The sequence below is a fragment of the Strongylocentrotus purpuratus genome, unplaced genomic scaffold (genome assembly GCF_000002235.5).
Source record: "Strongylocentrotus purpuratus isolate Spur 01 unplaced genomic scaffold, Spur_5.0 spur5_scaffold_6, whole genome shotgun sequence".
NCBI lineage: Eukaryota > Metazoa > Echinodermata > Echinoidea > Camarodonta > Strongylocentrotidae > Strongylocentrotus > Strongylocentrotus purpuratus.
In genome coordinates, this window is record NW_022145612.1 from 42,740,993 (window position 1) to 42,768,101 (window position 27,109).

General features: G+C 38.0%; 2 protein-coding genes and 1 non-coding gene across 3 annotated transcripts in view; 1 reads left to right on the top strand and 2 right to left on the bottom strand.

The window, feature by feature from the left end:
- Positions 1-1,528: 1,528 nt before the first annotated feature.
- LOC100890398 (putative indole-3-acetic acid-amido synthetase GH3.10) lies at positions 1,529-11,325 on the bottom strand. The gene is made up of 8 exons (XM_003723315.3): positions 11,255-11,325; positions 9,981-10,130; positions 6,546-7,589; positions 6,029-6,161; positions 5,022-5,186; positions 4,576-4,721; positions 4,034-4,128; positions 1,529-3,656 (listed from the first exon to the last, which is right to left on the bottom strand). Exons 2-8 carry the CDS (start codon positions 10,102-10,104, stop codon positions 3,411-3,413), a joined length of 1,953 nt encoding a protein of 650 aa, XP_003723363.2. The 5' UTR covers positions 10,105-10,130; positions 11,255-11,325; the 3' UTR covers positions 1,529-3,410.
- A 5,033-nt stretch (positions 11,326-16,358) lies between these two features.
- TRNAQ-UUG lies at positions 16,359-16,430 on the bottom strand. The gene has a single exon. It is a non-coding gene; the product is annotated as a tRNA-Gln (tRNA).
- A 4,292-nt stretch (positions 16,431-20,722) lies between these two features.
- LOC581958 (sodium- and chloride-dependent GABA transporter 1) overlaps positions 20,723-27,109 on the top strand; it is an 84,885-nt gene continuing 78,498 nt past the window's right edge. The window contains exon 1 of the mRNA XM_031000016.1: positions 20,723-21,035. Coding sequence (XP_030855876.1) covers positions 20,723-21,035 — 313 coding nt within the window. The remainder of the gene's footprint in view (positions 21,036-27,109) is intronic.

Genomic DNA, 27,109 nt, shown 5'->3' on the forward strand with positions numbered 1-27,109 from the left:
CACTTCAGAGAGGTCATTTGTACAAAACTGTAAAATCCATCAAGAGTCAAGACCACTGCTAGATACGTTTTCATGACAGTTATGTAATCATTATTCATCATTTATGCAATGCCAGTACATTCTATGATACAAAGGTGGATGTATTCTTGTCAAGAAGGGCAAACGAAAGGTTGATGAAGCACCTCTATCACTTTGCTAGCGATTATTTAAAAAATGGACAAAGTCTCCATGTGTCAAAGATATTTGGATATTTGGAGGTCATTTGTACAAGTGATATATCGGAAGTGGCTTTTTACTTATAAGCAACAGATACATTATAATTTTGATGAGACACGTTTTATTTTGCTGAATTATTTTCTTAACAAACATGAAATTTCCAGTAGTTAGAAGTTACTGATTTTTAGCTCATCCGGCCCGAAGGGCCCGATGAGCTTATTATGTAGTCTCTTAAGATTAAAGATACCTACAATAAGTGCTGCATTGTCCCTTATGATGTATGCACTTATATACGTGTGGGAACTATTGAGAGTACTTGCTTTTCTGAAAATGCTATTTTGTTTAGATTGGTTTTCCTACAATGATAATGCAGTTACTCTCAAGAAAACGTTAGATTTTTCACGAATCACCAAAATTGGATACTGCTTGAAAATGATTCATGAACAATGTTAATGTGCAAACAAAACAGAAGGATGTTGGATTACCAAATTCACAAAAATTTCATGATTTCTTCATGATCATTAACTATTTAATTTTCACATTGTAAGGTATAAGCAACAGATAAATCACAATTATTGAGATTTTAGCTGAATAGTGATATTTTTCCCCCATTATATTAAAAATGTCAGTATTTGAGAAATGTTGCTGCATGGGAAGTTAGCATATTGATGTGCTTTAATTAATACAGACTATCTATATATCGTTTTGCAGGTTATGACCTAATTTCTTAGATGTAGATCAGAAAGCAAACATGAAGGTCAGAAGACACACAAAAAAAGAGATCTTATTTACATTATGCATAAATATGTTATATTTTTGTTGGATTGGGGAGAGTGTGTTCAGCAATTTGCTCGCCAAAACCTTGGATTGTTGATCTCCATACGTTGACTGTGACTGATGAACAAATGTATGACATTATTGTGAGAATGTGGCTATTTACAGATGGAACTAACAAATAAAGAAGAGCAGTACTGATATTTTATCAAAGATTTCATCAAGTTGCAAGGTGTTATTTATTCATGCTTTGTGCTGCGTGAATGAGGAAAGGATATGAAAAACTCAATGAATTAAATCCCAACTGCACTACTTAAAGCTACTTGTGCCCTCTATATAGCAAACAATACCTAATCGGTGACCGTTGTTTCCCCATGGCCCCCTTTTTCTTATGTTATTTGAGAGCTTATTTTGATGAGATAACCACCCGTCAGTGACCATGCAGGGAGGTCTAATCCTTCCTGGCCAAACTAGTGCAGATAGAGTTTTAAATTGTTTCATAATGCAAGTCAAGACACAAGTCAAATACAAGAAAGTCTACTATGTTCAGCAAACCGGGATTGCGCCATCATCTTTATTCACAAATGTTGACAAAAGATAATTAAATTCACTGTGTTAAATGAGGATCATTCTTGCACAATTTCCAAAATTACACAATGTTTATTACTTTTCTTCCTATTATTATTACTACAACAAACATATAATAGCACCAAGGTTTGCAAGCTCACTCTGGAATAAAATGTCAACAATTCATCATAATAAAAATTGTTGTGCTTTGACGTTTTACCATGCCACAAGGTCATGCATTTGTAATAACAATATATGTACATAAACATTCACATAACCTTTCTTTGTGTTATTAGTATAAATATAGCACCAGGTTTTGAAAGCACATTCAGGAAGTAAATGCAAACAGCAACAAAATAAAAACAAGATAAGTTTTTGATAATTTGTGCAATTCCCAGGTACATAATGTCATGCTATTGAAATTGAAAAGCCATACTAAATTGAATGCAAAATATACCAGTTCAATTACCAATATAAAAATTTGCACTTTGGAATACATAATAAGTACCCTGTATTTTCATTATACATAAGCCGCAAAGAATACTACAATACCCTGTATTAAGTTGTATTTGTGCATTTGAACATGTTTATGGAAAATGCTGTATATGTATACATAATTATTATATGAAATGTAGCTTCACAAATAATGGACAATTCAAAGGCATAGCACTTTGTCTTGGGTTAAACACACACGCTATAGTATTCTAGGGTTGTATTCTGAATTAAAAACAAACTTTTTAATGAATCCAAAAGATATCAGGACATTTTTCTCACTTTAATACAAAAATGCAAACTCACCCACTATCCAAACACATTTCATTCTGAACTTGTTATTGATTAAGAAAACAATAACATCCACAATAACTTAACCCCACTTAACAACCAAACCATATATACATATACATATCTAATAGAACATGTTTTACACATACTAGGCTATTTACGCTTGAATATGTTGAGTTTATAAAAAACAGTTGTTTGGTATACTCCATTTAAATCAAGTTTTAACCAGGCATCTGGTTTAATTCATGTACCATGATATGGGCAACTAACCTTTAAAATGATTTGAGCAATTAGAATCTGACTTTGCTACTACTTACCTTCAATTTCAACAAGATAAAACAGAAATCATACTAACAGTAACTAATTTTCATCTGTAGAATGACAAAATGCACTAGAAGTTTTTAATTATCAATATAATACTTACAACTTACATGTATATTGACTAAAAGAAAAGTTCAATGGAAATACAAGACAAAGTGGAAAAATGCAGCCCCTTGAGGTCTTCAAATTCAAAAGCTCGTTCAGATATTGTGTAGTAAACTGCCGCCAAAAAGCCATGTTAAAAAAAAAATGTCAATGAATAACAACTGCGCACAAAACAAAGGTGCTGCATATATTCAGTAAGCTCTGTACTATAAGATACAAAAATGAGTAGCGTATTTGATACCCTTTACGTAATCATAACAAAACGCCATGGTTTTGCCACCCTATATCCGAACAAGGCTTTAGTCCTTAGAAGTGAGGCATTTCAAATGCCATTGTTAGATTGCATAATCCTTGTAAAATTGCGTATAAAAATTGCATAGATATAACTGGTTGACCGTCATTGTTGGTCAAACAGTTTTAAGTGTCAAGTAACGCCTGGCTGGAATACTCCCCAGGGAGTGGAGATTGTGCACACAATGTGTGCGGCCAAGCATTGAATCCAATGACCAGGTAATAGTATATTTGTAAAGCGCTTAGAGACATCGTAGATGTATTAAGCGCCATATAAAAGCGGAATACTATTTTTACAATACAACTTGATTGCAATGTAGTTCAACTTCAAACTTTCTTATAACTTACATCATTTATGCTACCAATTTTCTTTGTACAAGGAAGTGGGTAAACTCTTCGGTTCTCAATACTTTGGGAACCTTGACCTGCATGGTAGAGCCATGTGACCGACGGGAGAGGAGAACCCTAAACTCTCTGAAGGTATCAGGTCTAACAAGGATTAGCTGGAGGGGTTGAAGAAGTTCCTTGGCTCGGCAATTCGAGTATGCGCTTGATAGATCACAGAGTGCCACGTCAACGTGAGATGCCAGCCGAAAATTCTGAAATGAAAAGAGGATAGTGATAAATCTGTAAAAAATTGTTCTTTGCCTGCTACTAATTCTTCCCCTTTTCTCCCTCTCTCACTAATTAAAAAACATCTTCATTTACCTAATGGTGCATTTTCTCTTTCTCTCTCGCTCTCAATTACTTTCTTTCTATCTTTCTTTCTTTCTGTCTTCTCAGTCAATACATGACTAAATTCATTCATATGTCGAATTTCGTTACAGAATTATAATAATCTCTATGGAGTGGTAGATACTTTCTATTCCTTCGTTAATGGACCTTGTTATACCAGGTTTTGATTCTAGATGGTCCACTTTCTTGAATAGGTACCAAAGAGCTGTAGTTTGTGGGACCCATGAAAATAAATGTGTACCTTTTTCAGTTCAGTATGATTCTCCATTTGATTGACCATCACATCTACTTCAGCAATTACTATGTAACGGTCAGAAACGTCTTGATCACTTTCACCTGAAAGCAATAAAAAAAAAAAACAGTATATAAAGAGTAACCTTCACAGGCAAATATGATTATGGGATATGTGTACTGGATTAAAAAAAAAAAAAAAAAAAAAAATTGTATTGTCAATCTCATGGTTAACATTAATATTAATATTTATGATTTTATAGCATCTGAAGCCCAACACACCTCTCTATACTGCCAAACAAGGCCATACAAGTTTGACTTAATCAGAACCAACCCACCAAGCCAATGTAGCTTTTGGTCAACAGTGTACATCGAATGATTGAATGTTTTGAGATTTTTCTGTATTTCTTTCAGTACTTTCTGTTGATTCCACCAAACATATGACATCATTATTTGAGAGGGTCGATGGGTGGATGTATTAAAGTTTACTTTGCTTCATCCTAGTAGTTACCATGTAATACTTATTTCATCATCATCTTTCTAGTCACTGACCTTGGCATTCTCTCAGCAAAGCGCTTTCTAGGCATGTGAAGTCCACAAGGTGGAAGGCATCATGGTTGTCCAGAGTTTGTAGAAGGGCAGCCTTGATGGTTATCTCTGGTGTTCTCTCCCCGTGTATGTCTAATACATCGCCAACCCTATATAAAAGACATAAAGGGTAAATAAAGAAAGGTACATGCAAGCAAGACATATATCAATCATATATGATTATTTACGTCGGAGGATCGAAATTTGTAACATCTGTACCTTAGAAATAAGCAACTGTTATTCCCATAAAGGTGGTATAGCTACAGGGTCAATCAATGGAGTTGGAACATACTGGTTTGACATGGGAAACTGAGTCACTGAGCCAGTGTCTAGGTCCTCTCGCTGTTTATATTACATTTTAAGCATATAAAAATAAATAAAACAATACAACCCTTCATTAGTGTATCTACCTGTGTCCAAACTCCAGAAGAGGTGTTTTGTTGTAGAAACCAGTCACTCTGACGACATCTCCCATTCGGTAACGATACAGGCCATCAATGCTTGTGATGACAACCTCGTAGTAAGAACCCACCATTACCTCTTCAGCTAGAAGGGTATCTGGCTGATCCTGGGAGCTGATTAGCATAAGATAACCAGAAAAATGCATCAGTCAGTGTTATCATTTCAAGAGAAAAGAAATTTATCTATACAGTTATTTATTTTCTTCTTCATAGAACAACAGTACATTTTAGATACAGGGGAGTCAATTGAGGCCCATTGAGACTCATTCCTTTTTGGGACTTTTCTGTTTTAATCGAGCTGCAAACGACACGTTTTCTAAAAGGTATATGTTGTTCTTGTTTTGTTTTTGTTTTTTGTTCGTTTTTTTTTTGGGGGGGGGGAACTGTTGACAGGTCTACTATCAAACTCTACCCATAGCAATCAAAGTAGTGTTAGCGAATCCTGTCGTTGCTCTAGCATCTATCCATACACCCTGGCATCACAGGCAAATTCAAAGCAGGGTTCAGGATGATGCACTTAAAAGGTAAGCCCATATAATGTCATTCAAGAACTGTAGGTGTGCATGAGAGTTACAATAGAACAAGTGATAATGGAATGAGACTATCTGAGGTAGGTACATCTTTGTGACATGGTGACCCTGGGATTGAGTCTGTAGGAAACAGATGCAGCCTCCTGGTCTGCTGATTGTTTTGACATCTACAAGGATAGGATGGCTTTCTTGGATATGAAAGTAAACTTAAAATAGTGATTGAGGCATCAAACAAGAAGTCAATTTTTTTGTTATACAAATTGGTTACAGATAATTGCATTTAGGCTATCGATATAACAATGACTACCTATGGATACACAATACAACTCATATAGAAATGACCATTTATTCCTCAGTCAACATAAATTCTGTTTATTAAAATCAGTGCAGCACCTACAAAGCAAGCCTCATTTTGAAAATATGTACCAGTTTTCAAAAGGAATGAATTCATAGAAGACATCTGCAGGGAATGTGATGTATTCTGTCCTCTTGGCTCCTCCATGCAGAACTCCGAGGAGACACTCTGTGGAGTTGTAGATCATGGACACAACGGGAAGATCTGTACACAGAAAAACAGTAAAACAATGATGATAAACCCATTCGAGATGGGGCTGTTCCCATTGAATATCACAGGCAGAGTGTATAACAAGATAACAAGATAAGGTCCTGTTGAACACATTTGATTCCCTGGACTTACTCAGTTACTAAGTTTAATAAGGGTAAAACAGAAACCAGGTTACCAGCAGATAGTGAGTGATCTTAGGCAACTAGCAAATTAAATGAGTTTGCAAAGTTGTGTTTGATAGAAATGTTTCTACAACTGTAAATCTATGTATATTTGTAAGCACTAGCTAGCCATCAAGATATGAGTACTAACAGTTTTTTATGTAACCTTAGGAAGTAAATACACCATTCTAAAATATTCATGTATGATCTCACTTGCCTTTAATGTACTTGACCTTGAGGATATCTTCATAGACTGTCATTGACCCTGAGGTCACTCCCCACAAGCTGCTCATTCTCGGCCAAATACGTCTTGCGATATCATCAAAGCCTTTCTTAAACTCTGCCTCTAACTCATTGGCCCTCTTTGGATCTGCTTGCAGCTCTTTCTCCAAGGTGATTTTGACATCATGAGCCAAGTTGATGCTGTCACTGATACGACCTTCACGAAGGTCATTTACAAGACCAGGCCACTCCTCCTCCAGGATCTTGAAGGTGTAATATAGAGAGGCTGCGAAAATGGCAAAGATGGCCTGAAGGTCACGATCTCGAAGGGCAAAGAGCAGATGGACGTAAGTAGCTTGCTTCTCATTGGTCAGTCGCATACCGGCAGGAGGGGTGCTGTACTGGAGGCGATAGAGAAGATCGGGTAGGTTTAGCATTGTCGTTGGTCCCATTGAGATTCCAGGAAGGGGGTAACTTGGTTGAGTGTGGACGTAGAGATAGCATGTCTTTAGGAGAGGTGAGAATGATGGCAGAATACTCCTCCGCAGTATGCGTTGGCCGATGGGAACAAACTTCAATATGAACAGGAGGAGGCGTCTCTTGGAAGTCAAAATCATCTTCCGCTGGCCCGTCGTTCCTGAGGTCAGACCGAGTCTCAGGGGTTTACCTTCAATCAACACATTATCCTCTCCACCTTCTACAATCCGCTTCAAGTATGGCTCGTAATGGCAGTGGAATGTCAAGGGATGTTGTTGGCGAAACTGGGCGCTGGTTTTCAAGGAGGCAAACTGCTTGTCCTTGCCATACGCCGTACCTGCTTGCTTTTCCAGGAGGCTCCGAAGGAACTGCTCCTGCTCTTCCTGACATCTCTTGGTCTGGCTTTCCAACTTGCGGGAGAAGTAAGCCCCAAGGCCAGATATGAAGCAATCAAACAGATACTGAAGGATGAGGATGCTAGCAGGTGTGTAGCGGCAAGCAGGCAGGATGGAGATGTGAAGAGTAGCTACGGTACAAATGGCACAGCATACCAGCAAAATTCCTACAAGATATATATATATATATATATATATGTAAATCTTTATCATTTGATTCAGCTAACTGTAGGACAATAAAGGTTGAATATATCTTTTGTTTAATCATAATATTTCCTACAAGGTCTACTGACACATTTGACAGTATCACATATGGAGTATGATCAAATTTGCAGACAATATAGAAAATTTACAAAAATGATAGCGCATTGATTCTTCTCCTTTCACCTTGTAACATAACAAGACCACTCTACATCACCTCTGAGTCTGACCTTTGAATAGTTATGATGATGATAAATAAATTGCCCCTTAACCCTATATAGCCCAGGCTATTTAGAAACTGCATTGCGGGGGGGGGGGGGGGGGGGGGGGGCTTCTAAGGCCCCCGCTAAAATCTCGGCCAATAACCGCAAACATTTGCATGCATGTCAAGTGAAGTGTATAGAATACTATGGTAATTTCAATTTTGTTGAATTTTCAATTAAGGTCATGAAATTCACATTTTTACCCATAAAATCATATTCTTCATATGTGACCCGGCACCACAAAACCACCAAAAAGTCGCAAAAATTATTTTTCTGATTTCATCTGATTATGAAAGAAGAAGTTCTCCTCATTAAAATGGTATATTACTTGTCCAAATTGAAGCTTCCTAACCCTTTCAATTTAGTGAATAAAAAGAGCTGGTGAGGGAGGTTACTGGTATTAAATTGTGAGAAAGAGAGCTTTAAAGTTTGGGGCTATTCAAGCATGCGGAGCAAGCAAACCACAGGGAAATCAATAGAAGGGTGAATCAAAAGGCCATAGCAACCACTATGAAGAGATTTTCAGATTAGGCTGAAATTTGGCCTGATGGTCAAACATAGTCTGTTCATTATGTTTCTGAGGTTTCAATGTGTGGACTTAAGTCTTTCAAAAGTTATTATGTTGTAAATGTATAGAGTTGTAATTGGACAGATTAAGTGAACTGCAACATAGTGCCGAGACACCTGCACTAGACAATGCCTATTCATGGTGGACCCGGAGTCTTTTTGTTCCCCCTTACATAACACTGCTTGTCACCTATCTTGTTTTGTATACATCTGGGCAATTATTTGTAACCACATTATCAGGAATTCTCTCGTCGCTGTCTTGCCCGAAGTGTTCAGTAAGCAAAGCTGTAAGGTTGGCCTGATCCCCCGCAGCTAGCCCCCGCATCATCGCTTCGTTGACCGCCCGAGCTACCCGGGCATCTGCGTTGGTGCACCCCGGTACCATCCCACGGCTCTGCTCACGTACAAAACCTGGCATTGTAACGACGTTGTAGACTTTTTCGCAACTTGTCACTCTCAAATGTATAACATATAATAATGTTCTTAGGTCTACTCTTGATCAACACATTCTGGATATGTGATGTACAATCAAGCTACTCGAAGTCGTTAACGGAGAATATAAGACGAACGCAAATCTGGAACTCGGATGTGAAAGCGGATACAAACAAAATGGCGCGCCGCACTGATTGCTATAACGGACCAATCACAGCCCGCGTAGCACGACCCGTTAGCAACGACCGACCATTTCCGGACTACGATAATTTCGCTCGGGAAAAGTGATCAAATTTTGGAAGAGACCGAAGGCTGTGCGAAAAAAACTGGTCTAGAAAAAACCGTTTAAAACACATCTTCTACTATGTTTTAGACTTCCAAATTTTGACACTAGGTACAGAAAAGACCACTCTTTCAGAAAATGCAAAAAAACAAAAATCTATTTTTTTCACCTAAATTGACATTTTAGCTGATTACGGAGAATCGCTGGTTGCGACTTTTTGTTGGTTTTGTGGTGCCGGGTCACATATTTAAACATTCATTTTCACAACATATATTCTTTAGACCATTTGAAATAATAATACAACAATTTTTTTGGAAGGGCCAGGTTATTCCTTATGTTATCTACTGTTTTGATAATTTATTATGTATTTCTATGTTTTTTTAACTTATGTACTTTATTGTTTTTGTTGTTTTATTTCATTTCTGACTATAATTAAACTATTTTGACCCCAAAACAATCACCTAAACTATAAACAAGGCAAAATAACCAATGTTTTATCTCTTTTTTGGGTGAATGTTATATCTCTTTTTTAGAAGAATGTTTTGTACACAAATCACAAAAATGAGGTCACATGACTTTGTATCGGTAGATCCGATTTTCAAAAAAATTGTTTCAAGATTCATAAGAAAAAAGTCATAAAATTGAGCGCAAGATTCTTATGTGATAAACCCCATCCCCCCCCCCCCCCTTCTCGGCTATATAGGGTTAAAGGCTTATTCTTAGTGAGAGGAGTTTCTTTTATTTACTGTAATGATAAACCTTTCATTGTAGCTAGTCCAATATCAGAACTGCACCTATATACATGTATTTACCTCTACACCAGAATGGCAACCAGCTACCATCAGCATTGTACAGTCTCCATTCCTGATTCAAGAGTGATAGAAGGACACCCACAAAGGCAACAGCTGACAGCCTTATAATATCTTGTCCTCTCATGATGGATCTCTCCTCTTTTCTAGAACCTGAAAAATAAAAATTTCAGAGCAATATATTATTTCATAAGGATTAAATCCCTTGATTTATTCAAAATTGCAAAATAATTGAACTATGGGACTATTGAAGCAATTGCAAAGGCACTCCTGTGAGTCAATTACATCATACTCTTCTCAGAAATTCTGAAAAGAGAAGATCAATTTTAGGTCTTATTGTGTCTTGAACTTATGTTGAAGACTCATCCCTACTGTAGGGTGTGGCCAAGGGCATAAGAGGTACATACAACTTTTCACATACAAATGATACAATTATATAGATCTACTGAAATTTAATTTTTACAGTGATAATCATGATGGCACATGTTAATCATTTTGCTGTAAGAACTGAGTGGTTCTGGTACAAAGCCTGGATGAGAATTAGATAATTCAGTGTTCAACAGGATAAATAAAACATATTTTCAAAAAATAGAAAAAGCATTGCCAAAAGTAGTAGATATATTATTGAACTTTGCATAATTTGGAATTGGGCACGTCATTGAATATTGAACAGCCTGCATGCATTACAAAACAGAAGATAGCTCTAATTTAGTTTTATCATTTTATCATTGATATATATATATTACATTCCATCTCACTTAATTTCAAAGTAAAAATGAAAAAGCTAAAAGCCATTTCTTTTGTGCCACAGCTACTATTACTATTTTATTTTAATGAAAGTTGAATTCAATAGGAAATTAGGATAGAAACAGTGCATCATAAAATAATTATCATTGTAATTATTGTAGACTAGATAGTGTAGAAAAGGTGAAGTTATAATAATGGCATTCATTTTGGCATCGTTTCCATAAACAAAAAGGACATAAGCAACCATGTAATTATTGCCTCCTGGCCTGATCTATCATCTAGTATGAGTATGACTGACTGCGCCCGGGTCCGGCGAGCGCTGATGCCATGCCCTCGGGCTCGGCCTCGCCAGGCCAGGCCAGTATGTAGCCGCAGCTGTACAGCAGCCCTGCGAAGCTCTGCCACTAACTGGTACATGATCCGCGTATCCGCTTACAATCAACAGCTCAACATCTAGTCATTAGTCAATCGAATGTGGGTCACATTAAACATTATCTTATTGCCTTTCGTTGGCTGAAAAAATGACTTACTTGCGAAGAACTGAAGCCAGTCACATCTCTTGTATTTACAGCCAATTCACAAGAAGTTCCTATTTACAGCCTCAGCTTATCCGTGATTACGCAACTCCTTGAGAACAGGTGGGCGGTAGTTTCATAACAAGCAATCATGGGGAGTTATTTAGAAAATTAGTTACCGATAATTATGCAAAGAGGCAAGTAAAAACAAAACTCTTCAAGCCTGATTCTCGCTTATTTTTTTACTTTTCATCTTCTGATATCTGGTATTTCTTGTTTATTTGATAGCATCCTTTTCAACAAAAAACTATAATTGGATGACAGAGTCTGGACTATAGACTATCTAATCCGTGTTTGTAAATATTCACCCTTAAAACTAAAACAACAACAACAAACAACAAGTATATTTTACAACACAGCAATCCATATTTGTCGCGGCCTAGCTAAATTGTCAATCTTGACTGGATGCCAAAACTAAAATAAATCGACACCAGCAACTTTCTCGTGGATCGCTGCGAATGACGCTCTTCGTTACATGCATGTAAAAAATTCCCAGGAGTGTCAGCCTATATATTCTCCTGGGCAAATATATCAGGAAAATGCCATACCGAAATTAAGGCGATGTCGCACGTACCTTCCTCATTAGACAATTCTGACATCACCTTTGTATCGAGTATGACCGTATGTGTGATAACAGTATGCTCAAGATAATAGTGATTAAAGTTCCCAACATCAAACTAGAAATGTTCTAGGTCGCCCCCCCCCCCCAGGCACGGATCCAGGATTTTCTAATGGGGGGGGGGGGGGGGGGGGGGGGGCGGGAAATTTGAAAATTGCGCAGACCGTTTTTTCGGCTCGTGAGCGAAGCGACCGAGCAAATGTATTCTGTGAAATTTATTGTTATTTATCACCAAAATAAACGAGAAAAGATATCAAAAATTCATATTCGGGCAGCTCGCTATTCTCTCCCCCCCCCCCCGCCGATTACGCGCGAAACGCAGAAGCTTTGACCTTTCATTAATTATTAGAGAAAGAAGACGATTTTTTGGTACCATTCTCGACTCTTATTCCTTGTCTGAATTCAGTTCCCCACCCCCCCCCCCCCTCCCGCACGAAGCGCGGGAACTTTGACCTTTCATAGTTCAACAAAATTATGAGAGAAAGAAGATGATTCGTTGTTCCATTCTCGACTCTTAATCCTTCTCTGAATTCAGTTTCCCCCCTCCCGCGCAAAGCGCAGACGCTTAACGTTTCATTAAATTATTAGAGAAAGAAGACGTTTCGTTGTACCGTTCTCAACTCTTAATTCTTGTTTGAATGCAGTTTCCCCCTCCCGAGCGAAGCGCGTGGAAGCTTTGATGTTTCATTAAATTATTAGAGAAAGAAGAGGATTCGTTGTTTGTTTGTTTGTTTGTTTGTTTATTTATTTAAATACGGTGATTAAAAAAACATGCTTTCAGCTTAGCATAGCTGTTTTTCAGCATGTCCGTACATGGTACATTAAAATACATATGAATAAATAGATGAAACACAAAAATTAAACAATAACAAATACATGATATAAAATAAGTAAATGTAAAGAAAGAAAAATAAATACAAATACAAATTTAAACAAAATAAATATAATACAAGTTCAACAAAAGAAATACAGATGCAAGTTAAACAGAAGGGGGAAAAATAATAATAATATTATTAATGAAACTAGAAAAGGTTGGTGTATAATTGAAATTTCAATCTGGTGAAAATATTTATGTTATTTGCTAAGCGGATTGACTCTGGGAGTTCATTAAACAGTTTGATACCAATATAAATTGAGCTATTTTTAAGAAAGTTTGTCCGGGGTGTGCTTAAGTGAAGAATACATTTGTGGTTGCGTAAAGAATAAAAACTTTCCTTAACAATTATTTTCGAACATAGAGATGGTGGTGCCAGGTTATGGATCCGTTTAAAAATTAAAATTAATAAGTCCTTTTTAATCTTATTGCTAATGCAATCAATTTTTACATTATTATATATATCTTTTCTGCTATATCTACAATCTACATTCAAAACTATTCTCAAGGCCCTATTTTGTAATATTTGCAATTTTAGTAAATGATGGGAAAAAGGACAAAGCCAAACGACATGACAGTAATCAAAATACGATTGAATCACTGTGTGATATAAAACAATAGCAGTGTCCCTATCAATATATGGTCTAGCTCGTCGCAACACGTAAAAATTTCGGAGTATCTTTGATTTTGTATTTTCAATTTGGGGCGACCATGACAATGATTTATCCAAAATGACACCCAAAAATTTTAATTCATCAGTAATTTTCAGAGAATGACCATTGATACAGACTTTGACATGTTGACATTTCAAAAGATTTTTCCTTGTTCCAAACAGAATAAACTTACACGTTCTTTCATTAAGTATTAATTCATTATGTGAAAACCAATTTGTCACTAACTCACGATCTTCGGTTAAAATTGTTTGTAACTGAAGCGGATCTTTAGAGGCAAACACAAGTGTCGTCTGCATAAAGGGATATGGAGCAATTTCAAACAACTTTCGGCAAATCATTTAGGTACAAAATAAATAAAAGTGGGCCAATTATACTACCTTGAGCTACACCGTGTTTGATAAAAGACGCGGCTGATTCATTACCATTTATAACTGTTATTTGACTTCTCAAGTAAAAATAATCCTTGAACCACTCTATTACATTATCATGAAAACCATAGAACTTTAATTTATGAATGAGTATATCGTGAGATACCATATCGAATGCTTTTTCAAGATCGAGTGACACCATACCGACTACATTGCCAGTGTGACAGTGTCAATGGCTAACCTAATATTTTCAATTAAATCTAATAATGCAAACGTGGTTGAATACTTTGGGCGAAATCCATATTGATTACTAACCAGAATATCATTTTTGTCTAAATAAGAATAGGAAATTATAAAAGAAAGAAGACGATTCGTTGTACCATTCTCGACTTGTCAGAATTTTCAAAAATGTTTCCTTGTCTGCTATTGTCTGTTATTATTTATATTATTGTTTATTGTTTATTATTGATTAAGAGTAAAAAATTTAATGAAACGTCGAAGCTTCCGCATTTTGCGCGGGGGGGGGGGGGGGCTGAATTCATACAAGGATTACTGAGAGTCGAGAACGGTACAACGAATCGTCTTCTTTCTCTTATAATCAAATAAAACGTCATCGCTTCAGAGTTCTGACCCCCCCCCCCCCCCGAGACCAACTCCCGCTCGTCTCTCGCTGCTGACGCCTCGCTCTGTCGCTTCGCTCCATCGTTTTTCAAATATAATTTTCACCTCATGCAATTTTGTGCCCCCCCTTCCCTCCACTCGAAAACTGATTAAAAAATGCATTTCCTTGCTTATAAACTCTAGAGTACCGAAGCTGTGACGTCATACAAATCTATTTTTAGAATTTCTCAAATTTTTCTTCATTTTCTGAAAGGGCATCAAAAATAATGTCCAAATGTCGAAAACCAATTGAATATGTTAAGTATTGGCTGAGATATGACCATCTGAATAAATATAATTCCTATAGGAACTCTGAGCATATAACACTGAGTTCCTATTATATTTATTTAGGTGGTCATATCCCAGCCAATACTTAACATATTCAATTGATTTTCGACATTTGTACATTATTTTTATGCTAAAAATAGATTTTTTGATGACGTCACACTTCACCACTACTCGGCTGTAATTTTGCCCCTCTTCAGGCCAGGGTATGGATACGCCATCGATCAGCAATAAATACAGGTATCTTTACATAATATGAATGTGAAATATAGGGCGTGGTAGATAACACCCATACATGTTTCTAGAAAACCGATGTCCTTTATTCCTTTATGACGCCTTAATGCTGGGTCAGGGAGAAGGAAGGTTGGCCAGTGCTGGACGTTGCTCCAACCAGGGACATGTCCCTGCTCAAACATAGAGTACTTCAACCTCTGAAGAAAAGGGGAGAGAGAGAGAGAGAGAAAGAGAGAGAGAGAGAGAGAGAGAGAGAGAGAGAGAGGGAGAGAGGAGCTAGGGAAAGGGGATGGAGACAGAGGAAGAAAGATATAAGGTAAAGAGAAAAGGAGCAAAAGAGTGAAGGATAGCGAAACGGGAGAGACTGGTGTTAAAATGAGCGAGTTGACGATGGAGGAAGAGATGCAAATAAGACAGAGATAGACAGACAAAGTCAGAGAGAGAGAGAGAGAGAGAGAGGGAGAGATGGAGAGGGGGGGGGGGGTCGGGGAATGGGAAAGAGGGTTGAGAAATAGGATCCAGTTGTTCTTTGCTTTACCGGCAAATGGACTGGGAGACAGGAAAACGGGAGCATGTTTATTTTATTTGATTGTGGTTTACAAATATGCAAATACTGATGGATTGTTCCTTCTAGTGGGTGTGAAGATTCCTTTACCTCCAATCGTTAACATCACACCGCCAAAAGCTGAGCTGCAAAATCCCTTTGTACATGTGAGAATTTCCCCTCTCTTGTTATCAACTTTTGGCCTTTAAAGGTACCCGGTAAAGGTATCGTACTTATAACGTACTCTGAATTCAGGAGTATTGGTCAATAATCCTTTCGAAGTGTTATCGACAACAAAATAACCTATATTATTATAATCAAATACTGAATAAAAATATTTATGGGAAAGCTCATTACAATGGACATTGTCCTCAGGTTTGATGCGTTTTTTTTTAACTGAAAAGTAATCTCTTTCATAATAGAAGATTTTGTCTACATTACTGCTCTATTTGTACACGTATCTTTCCAAGCAAACGATTTAGGATCGACCATTGTTTTTTGTTAAGTGGTTATCAATGCTCGATTTAATTCAATTATTTAGTTTCTAGGCTAATATATATTATGTTATGAATGAACGGGGGAAAGTCTCATGCCAATGAGGATGCGGACTTGGCTTTCAACTTAGAATTATGGGAATTGCTATAACACTATTTTAAAACACATTTTATACAACCACAGTATAATATGCATCAACACCTGGGTGCAGAGTGACAAATAATAATAAATTATTATTATTATTGAAAAAACGGTGCTTATAATAAAGCGCTTACCTCCGAAGTCTCTAAGCGCTAAAAAAATGAGAGGTCTTACCGAGATTTGAACTCGGATCGCTGGATTCAAAGTCCAGAGTGCTAACCATTACACCATAAGACCATTAGTGCTGGGCTGAGATTTGAACCCCGTACCTTGTGATCTGCAGTCGGGTGACTTATCCACTAGGCCACAACACCTTTACATAAACTTATTCTGAGTTAAATTACACACAGGGTTAATTCCTTCGTTGTGTAACGGTTGACAGAAAACCGTTGAAAAAGGATTTCGAGCAACACGATTATCCTTAGGATTGTCAAACTTTTGGGAGAATATACCTTCTCCTGTAAATAACGATAATAATTTTGTTTCGCTTTCACGTCGAACGGAGAAGAAAAGAAAACTGGCATGAAACTTGCCATAAACAGTATTACAAAATATAATTTTTCTATGTTCGCTCCCTATTTTTGGAAGTGTTATACCGAACGATTGTCTTCTTACTTTGAAACTTTGTCTTATGATAGCCCACCAAACTTTGGAAAACGAATAATTTGTTTAGTTAATTAGGTGTTCCCAAGTGTTGAGTGGTAACCTTGAAATTAAAACTGAATTTGTCTTTTACTAAAAAGTGATACGCCATATATTAACATGATTACAACCATGAAAATCAATTCATATGCGAAACACAAAATAACATGAAAAGAAAAATGTAATTCTTTAGTTAATGTGATCAAGTCTCACATTTTGTATGCATAAAATATCTAGAGATGGTATCATAAAAGATTTGATTGTTCTTCTTCAGGCTGTTGATAAATACTGTTTTGTTCCCAAAACTGTTTAGTGCAGATTGCCTGCCAAATATTATATTCACTGGAGTATCCATCACGACAGTCTTTGTATAGTGAGAAAACCCATAATTAATGTCATATGCATGAGATGTAACAAAATGTGGAAAATAGCCTTGTCACCGACAAATGGGGTCGCCTGAACTTTCTCCACATTCCTCACTGAAACCAAACCGCCAAATCTTCATAATCAGATTTTCTTGCATGGCATTTCAGATTTTGCGGACAGATAATTTGTGAATTCAAGCTCCATAATTGGCGAAAATAATGCCTAATTTGTTCACATCAATGACTTAATTTCTATGGTGTGATATATCTGATCACATGCCACATTATTTCATTATCCGGGTATTGAGCAATCTTGACCTCCATACGACTGGCTTTGGATGGTCTCAACTTTCAAGGATCACAATCACGGTCTTTATCACCATGGAAACCGTTGGCGGGAAGCTAAAATGTTACATCGATAGAATACTTGCGAGTTACACACCTGTATCCCCTTCATCAGGTAATCGGGTAACCTGACCCTTCTTCAATGAGATAGAATGTAGGTCACCCCCTCCATTCCTTTCCCACCACATGCACTCTATACCGCCCTTTCTTTATCATACAACACTTCCACACTATACTATCTCTTCCCCTCACTCCATCTCTCTCTCTTTCCAGCCCCCTCTCCCTCTCCTCTCCCTTCCTGTACCTCCCACTCTCTCTCTCTCTCTCCCTCTCTCTCTCTGTGTCTCTCTCTCTCTGTGTCTCTCTGTCTCTGTATCTCTCTCTGTATATATATATATATATATATATATATATATATTTATATTTGGATCGCTCCCTCTCTCTCTCTCTCTCTCTCTCTCTCTCTCTCTCTCCCCTCCACTATCTCTTTCTCCTCAACCTCCCCCTTTTTATATTGTTTCCGACATCACCCCTCCATTCCTTTTCCACCACATGCACTCTACCGCTCTTTCGTTCTCATACAACACGGTCTTACACTCTACCATCATTCTCTTCCCTTCTCCACCTCTCTCCTCCTCCCCCTCTCCTCTCACTTGCTGTACCTCTCACTGTCTCTCTCTATCTCTCTCTCTGCCTCTGTGTCTCTGTGTCTCTGTATCTCTCTCTGTATATATATATATTGGATATATATCTGTATCACTCCACCCTCTCTTTCTTTCTCCTCAATCTCCCCCTTTCTATTTTCTTTCGGACATAATTCATATTTAGGTTACCCCTCCATTCCTTTTCTGCCCAATGCACTCTACCGCTCTTTCGTTCTCATACAACACTTCCCACTTCCACACTACCTTCTCTTCCCCCTCTTTCCATCTCTCTCTCTCTCTCTCTCTCTCCCCTCTCTCCCCCTCTCTCCCCCTCTTCCCCTCTCATCCTCTCTCCCTCCCCCTCTCTCTTTTATTCTCCTCCCTCTTCCCTTTCTCTGTTATTTCGGACATAATTGATATTGAGCTTAATTTATATCTATACATACTGTATGTTCACTATCAGACAAAATGACTTTGATTCCTAAAATAGTTTGATCATTTGCCATGTTTGCTCAATACCCCTTATACAAGAAATATTTCAGGTATTGAATTGATTTGGTCAGAGATTTAGAAAGATTACAATCATTCACACATTGCCATGATGTCATAGAAAGTAGTAAACATTTCACACACGAAGTACACTAAACTACACTACTATGTTTTTAACAGCTTGTTATATATCACCAATAAAATCACTTAATACAACAAAATTAACACTACAAAACGGTGCAGTTTCTTCGAGTCTGTGATTTTATACTTCACACAATATGTGAATGCAAATAAAGAGAAGCGAGAAGGAAAAAAAATGGAGTTGCACTTTGTGGACATAAGTTGCACTTGAATGAGGTATTTCGTGCATTGTTGGCAGGAGTGAGACGTTTACACACATCATGAGTTAAATAAACATTTTAGATTGTAATGAGGTGATCGAACAATACACCATGCCGAGCAGTGTGCTGAGTAAATTCACTGTAGACAAACTAAGGGTTTGTGGAGTTATTCTTGTGAATGTCATTGGATTGAAATAACACGGAGAAAATATAATCAGGCACCAAGCCAGACGGAATTTGGGTTCGTCATATTTCACAAAAAGCGAAAAGTTTGCAGGTATGGAATTATATTTCATAGCAGGGTTTTACAGTGCATTTCATGTAGTCTTTTCCTTATGATTATGTGAGTTAAAAATGATGGTTACGCCCTCAACGGGTTGCGTGTAAGTGGCAGATCAATGATTGAACGTTGACATTAAATTGTGGATTATGATTTAATTTCCACGGCTACAAAGTGGCATCAAAATCTGCCTGTGAAAGCAAAGCAACTCTTCGGCTTTGCTCGTCGAGATTTTATCGATTGCGCCACAGACGGAGGGAAATGAAAAAATGGAGTGGACCAATGAGCTTTGAGTTTGTAGAAGTTCCCTAGCGAGCGGACCTGGAAAATAGGAACGGATTGTAATTCAAGGCGAGTTTGATACAAATCGTTCCGTATATGGATTAGCACTCCGACCGACGGAACGCATGCGGAAAAGTAAAGTAATGTGAGCGCGATTGGACATGAGCTTGGGTGCGCGTTGTTGAGACTCCATCGTACAACAATTGTTTTGCTTTTTTAGTTACATCTCCGGAGCACCAGTTTGTTTCTCGTCTTCCTTGCTAGTGGGCACGAATTTTGATGTGCAGCCTGGCAGGAGAGATTTTTTTCTAGTGGACCCAGAGGAGCTAAACTAGAGCAAGGTGCCCTTTTATCTTGACTGGAGCACTGCTGGTAACCCTGGTAAACTTTGCTTTGATGACACAGACTTTGAAGATGCCGCGTATCTCCGTCGCTTGAACAACTGTGTTGAGAAATCGAGAAACATTCCATAATATGTTTTGTTATCTGATTTACAGTTATCGATCGATGTCTTTCATGATTTAACTTTCCTAATTTGGGAGTATTGCTCAAACTTTTGTGATTTATTGAAGTCAACGGTGGAAGAAATTTGAGTTTGTGTGCTGTAATTGAGCAAGTTGGATTCTAGAATTTCTTTTCTCGTCCGTTCTCACATTTTTTGGGCAGAAAGGGGTGAATATTTGGCTAGGAAGTTGATATAGCCACCGGCAGAGGCTGAGGATTATTTCACCTTTCTTCTTTTAGGCAAAACGACGTGTCCGCACCCAAACGGGACAAATACACCTGTCCGGTTTCACATGTACACCCTCCTACCAGTGGCGACGGAGAGCTTTACACCCTACAGGTGCCGGATACCACCCCGTTCGCTTCCTAAAAAATGAGCCCACGGTCCATGATATGAGCTCGTGTTCATATCATGTTTGTTCTAGCACATGGTTTTCAATATTACACCAACATAGCTTATGATTCATACCCATTTTCACTTTGATTGCAATAATCTTAGGCTGCTGTGAATTCAGATTGTTTCGTCGAATAAACTTTGTGAGCAACATTTTCAAATTCACCCCACGTTAACGGACACAACAGGAATCTTAACCTTGCTGTACTCCTATAGAATCATTTCATCAAAGTTATAGCGAAGATGACGTCTGAGAACGGAGTACCTCCCATCGCCAACTCGGAGGAGAAAATTCCCCTGAATGACATGAATCCGGACGAGTCGAAGGACCAGGGCAACGGGAGTGCCGATGTCGATGACCAGGGCGTGGTCGTCGCAGACGGGAAACTCACCGAACATCATCCCGAACCCGACGAAGATGAAGACGTGGTCGACGAAGGAGGTAAAAGAGGCAAATGGACGGGCAAAATGGACTTTTTGCTGGCATGTATTGGCTACGCCATTGGTCTCGGGAATGTCTGGCGCTTTCCATATCTGTGTTACAGAAATGGAGGAGGTAAGTCGTGATGTTTTCATAAACGATTCTTTTTTTTACATGGTTTATTATTGATGTGTGCATTTGTGTACCATTAATGTCTATTTCGACATCCAAAGCATGCAATTAAAGTTTCTAAATCTTAAATTAAAAAACAGGAGCTTGATGGTTCATCGATTTCTTGGGGAGGATACCTGTATTTACGGGAAATGATGAAGGAATAGAACTTGAATAACCGCAAGAAAGTTCGCACTGGAAGCTGTAGTTCGGCTCATCGATTTTGAAACGAATGTGTTTCATGTTTATTTGGACGGACGGCTCCGTAGTAGCACGACTTGGAGGAGGGGAGGGGGGGGGGGGGGGGGTGTTAATTTCACACTAGGGATACAATCTGCTTTTGAAGCAATAATTGTCCTTTTTACGTCAATGTGACAAGTTTTAAATTATAATGATTGAGTGATAAAGCAACTGCGTTTTATAAAAATAAAATGTAGATTTAGATCATAAATTCTGTATGGTCTATAATGCTTATCACTCTCAATACCAAATTGTTAAAGGGCAGGCACGAGGCGGAAAAAGTAGGGTGCGGTTGCAGGATTTTTCTTTAAAAATAATGTTTATTACAGTGATAATAAATGTCATTGTGTCTTTAATCGAGCCATTTTCCCAACGTGGAGTAGGGTGTAATTCATTAGCCTGCTATTAATGAAATAACTACAATACTTGGAATCCAGTCTTCATATATTACTTGTTGCTATGTCGGGCAAGACTCAGGCAAGCTTTCCCGTTGTCAAGAACAACTTTTGTTTACAAAGTACGAATATGTTAGTATTATGTTGTGACTAAAAGAGGTTAGAAGAGCACTACATGTTCATGAGCGCAGTACAGTACCATTTCTATCACAATCATACACATCTGCAAGTCACTAGACGATATCATTGAGTTGCGAAATCTTGGGAATGAAAAGTTACGTGCCTTACGGGTGAATGTGGACGAGAACACAGATCATCGAACTGAGATGATACTGGGGTGGAATTCATTCAATTCCATTTGTTGCATCTCGAGTTTAAGGCCTCTAAGAAGTCTGGGAGATGTCTTGAAAATCATGTTCATCTTAAGATTCTTAAGTCGGTCGCGGTTCGTTTCAAATTCGGAATTGATATTTTGAAAGAGATTTCCCAAGCGAGAAGGGCATCGTCCCCTTTCTAATCGGCTGAAGAATGGGAGTGACAGTCTTGCAGTAGATGTGATAGAGTGGAATATTTATCTTTTGATGGTGTTAATATTTCTGCAATCATAGTCGTGTCTGCTCATCCTCTCTTGACGGGATATATTCCCTATGTGACTAAGTGGAAAGGGCACTTCCTAAACGGAAGACACCAGTCGATGTGTTCAGGGTCCTTCAAACATGGTGTATCAAGTCATCTTTCATAGATCGTGTAGATGATTTATGTTTAGTCTGTTCAGAGTTGTTTTTCCTCTTTCTATCCCTTCCTCTCATTTCCTCTGTCTCTATTTATCTGTTATTCTCTCGTTTTCTGCGTCTGCCTCTCACCGTCATACAACCACATTGCTATTCTAAACATGTCCTTTTCATGTTCTTTAATCTTGTTTTCGAACAATCACCGATAGTGCCGTGATGTCATTGAATCATGACAAATAGAACACTTTTTAATGTGGTTTATCCTTCGTTAATACCTTCGGTTCTCAGAATGCATCGTGTATTTTCGTAAAGAAATCTAAAGATTGATATAAAGATTTTGTCCTCAGAAAGGATAAAGCTATTAGGAAACAGCTTAACATGAATTCTCCCAAGGGAAGAGACACCTATTTCTTTTTAGCATTGAGAAAGAGACATTCTATGTAGACTTATCACTCTCCAGACTCTGTTTGAGCTGGATGTTTGACTGCCTTTTGTGGATGAACGCTTCTGAATAAATAGTGAAATGGTAAGTACATCTTGCGAAAACCTCGTTTATTGTAAACATAACGCGTGATTGTTAAATTTACTCAGTAGAAACAGTCTTGATTCAAATACTCTCTTCTAACCTTTCCTTCTCCTCTTCAAATATATTTAAGTATTTGTGCCCAGTCTTCGTTTGTCTCCTATATTTATGTGCATGCAGTACCAGGAACATAATATAGTCGCTTTATAATTATGATAGGATGATTCGTCTGCCGACAGGATAAAATTTCAATACGTGGATGCATGACTAAAAAAATACAAATCAAGGCCCTTTTCCTAAAACAATATGTCAAACTGATTATTTGAATTGGAATATGAATGGCAAAAATTACATCGAATCCTTTGAAGCTGCCATACAAAACTGCAAAAAAAAAAATACAGTACAAGCTCTTGGTAATGAATAGTCTACATGGCTAAGATTGTTCAGACCCAGAGATATGCATGGCGAAGGATTTGTTCATGCAGCTACGAGATGGAACATAGTTTTAGCTGCAGGGTCTGGATGACAGAATAGATGTGGGAAAGGAGTGGGACAATGGGAGAAAGGAGAAGTCTTTGCTGCTATGGAACCTTATCACAGCCTGACCCACTAAGTATTGACACAAAGGCTAAGTGTTCTAGTTAAATACAAGTGAGCAGAGCCGACGGAACATAAGCAAACCCGGGTGTTATGTGTTCATATGGGCCAAGAGCCTCAGAACTCGAGGACTAGCTCTTATGATTGACCTTGTGAGAAATGTTGCAGCGCTTCAAACTCGAGTGGTACCATCAAAGCCAAAGCAGCGATCAGGATTATCTCCTTCTTATTCGCCCCATCATGAGTTTTCTACACTTAATTTGGTCTTGACTTTTAGGAATCATGAAAATAAAAACAGAATCTGTACCCTATTACCCCAAAGAAAACAAAAGACAATTATCGTGATTATCATCATGAAATGCCTGGGATGTAACTGTTTGTTTTTTTATAGATCAAACCCTCAATACCTCAATTCATTATCAATGGTGTTAATATTTTTACACTTTCGGTGCGCGCGCTGCAAGATATGACGTAGTCCAATGTATCGTACGTATATGGCAGACTCCGTGATTGTGCGACTGTTGGGTTTTAGATCAGGTTTGTATATCTCGACTTTAAACTCACATTGTAGACCTGTCTTTTAACACAATTTTTTAGTGTGTGCATTAATTATATTCACTGCACTTGGTTAAGTCACAATGAGACGAACAATGAACTCGACAAGTCTCGTTAATTATCTTAATGTGACTTAACCTGCTGTATGGCTTACTTCGAATCATCGGGTCACCGCGTCGTTTCGGGTGGTCGCGTTACCCAACCTTTTGTGAAAAAACGTCCCTTTTCTCACGAAATGTCGGGGGTAATATTTGAGGAATGGACCCCTCTCATCTACAAATGGTCTGGTCCAATTTACCCAACACTTTGTGAAAACCATACGGAAAGTCTACGAAAGGTCGTGTAACGCGACCGACCGGACGCGATGACCCGATGGTTCGAAGTAAACCTGCTGTAAGGCATATTCCGTAAATGCACTCATAAACACTTTGTTTTATAAAACCTACAGGGAAACCTGTCAATAGCGGCCACCTCTATATAGAGGCAACCTATCGATAGTGGTCACCTCTATTGTTTCCAACGTGTAAAAAAAAATGAGTATTGTATAGGACCTGTCTACAAAGTCACCTGTCTACAGTGGCCAGTTTTCCTGTTTTCCTTGGGTGACCTTTACAGACAGATTTGAAGTATACTCTGCGAGTTGGTGTCTTTCAAGAGCGGTTACAATTCAAGACTATTCGGGACTTTTTTTGCTGGTACTGAACTTGAGCGAATGATACCATCTATTAAGTGTATTATACTCCTCGTATTACGCTTTGCTTAATGTTTTAGTCTAACTTACAGTATGAACATGAACTGTATACTCATCCTTGCCGCCTTGAGAATATATTGAAGTGTCGGGTGTTTCTAAAAGTTTCTCCATGTTTCAACACCTTACAGTTAGATAGAAGTCTTCTGTTTTCGGCCTTTTTCTACCGCGTTGACTTGGAGGGGTAATACTTTGCACATTTTACTCTAACGTGTATTTTGTTCTTCAAACGCTTTCAAACATCTTTTGCATGATGTTCCTCTTAGTTTTATTCACTCCATTATATTATGACACGACCGTAACGACGATAATGCATTCCAATGACGCATTGAAAGCATCATTTATTAAATAAATGGTATCAAGCGTCTCGTTGATACCTCTTTGAAACTCTAATGTGAGATCAGATAACATAAGGTTGACATGTCCTTTGTTCTGAACTAAAATGATGCTAAAAACAGAGGTTTACTATGTTTTATTGCGGTTCCATGAATTTTCCTTTGAAGTCCAAAATAAGAACAAGAAACGCAAAAAAATAACAGCAACCAAAAAACAAACACCTCGAAACACACCAAAATATCAGATAAACTATAAAAAAAAAAAACGAATAGGAAATTCATGTTTATTAAACTAAACGATGCTCATTTTCGCTAGGATATTCCAGTTCATTCTTTCAAAGCATTCGAGGCAAAATATGTATGGCAACTGAACCGTTTTATTGCTATTTGAAAGGTTAATAGTACCTTTAAATTGTCCTGCATTGTACTCATCACATAGGGTAAAGTGATGTCACTTGAGGCAGTGAGGAAGAGGTCATGTACGTCAATTTGAAAGCCACACAGCAAGTGCACAGATCTCACGTCCATCAGACACAAAACTGTCTTCTCCTTGGTACTCTGATGGATAGACGATGTGTACTGCACAGGGACTCCTTCTTGATGCCAACAAGTTATTAGGCTGAAGCCTATGACTTCATGTTGATACTGTTATGCACAAGAGATAATCAATCAGTCTCATTGTGTAAATGGTTATAAAGACCATTTCAGAATCGTATTTTCTTTTATTATCAAGGTCACACTTTAAGTTTCTTTACGCTAAGGAGTATGTCTTGTATCAGTGCACCCGATATTAAAGCCCTACTGCACTACGTATACCTACTTGCGCCCTCTGTATAGCAAACAATGCTTAATCGGTGGCCATAATAGGTCCCCAATGGTCCCTTTTCCTTATGTTAATCGAGAGCTAGTGATTTGATGTGATAAACACCTGTCAGTGACTATGCAGGAAGGTCTAATCCCTCCTGGCCAAACTAGTGCAGATAGGCTTTAAAGATGAAGTTGAGTTCTGGTCATGCGATTGCATTGTGAAAGAAACGGTGTGGAACCGACCAGAAAAGGTTGATCATCTAGCATATAAGAATTTGTGTGTATTGCAAGGTTCTGGAATCATCAAAATGATAAGAAATTTGGCCAAGTCTTGGTAAAGTTACAAACACTTGCACAGAAAGATGTATTTAGGACTACACGAACACGTGGCGTAAAAAGCCGCCCCCCCCCCGATTTTTACGATGTTACATGCATATTTAGAATATGAAGGCATTTGAAGAGCCATGCTTTTCAGGGAACATGTTCTTCCACACTCGCATAATAAGAATGAGTAATGCTCACAAATTATTTTTCACCTCTTCCCAGAACTCAACCTTCTCTTTAAGCGCTCAAAGTTTACAAAATTTACAACTTTCCTGGGTCGCGAGAGACAACATGCTATTTGATGTAGGGCAGCTAATAACACTGCATCGATGTCTCATTATTTTGGGTTCAATATCAACTAGATTCAGTGCGAGAAAAAAAATTGTGCTGAACCGGTTACCCTACAGGGATAAAATTCTTGTGGAAACTTGATACATGTACCCATATTACAACGACAGAGTTATTTATACATGTTTTAGAGACTGATTTTCGAACAGCTCGAAGCAGTTGGCATGGATGGCTATTTTGTAGTTTAAAGAAAATAGAAGACTTCTCAAAATACGCCAGGCGTTAGTGCAATTTGAAACTTCCCGAACAATGTTGAGGTCACGTGACTCCTGTTAGACCAAGGGACCTCCCTGGTTAGACGGAGACCTATATTACAGTCTCACCAACCTGTGGGACTGTCGGATCAATCAATATTATACCCTTTGTATTGCATACTTTCTATTATATCACAATATATATTTTTAGAGGAAGGAGGACCTTGCAGGAACGTTAATT

Coding starts and splice junctions, on each gene's coding strand:
- LOC100890398 (XM_003723315.3), bottom strand. CDS start 10,104: ATGAGAGGACAAGATATTATAAGGCTGTCAGCTGTTGCCTTTGTGGGT. Junction 5,187..6,028: donor TTCATTCCTTTTGAAAACTG/GTACATATTTTC, acceptor TATGCTAATCAG/CTCCCAGGATCAGCCAGATA. Junction 4,129..4,575: donor TTTGCTGAGAGAATGCCAAG/GTCAGTGACTAG, acceptor TATTGCTTTCAG/GTGAAAGTGATCAAGACGTT.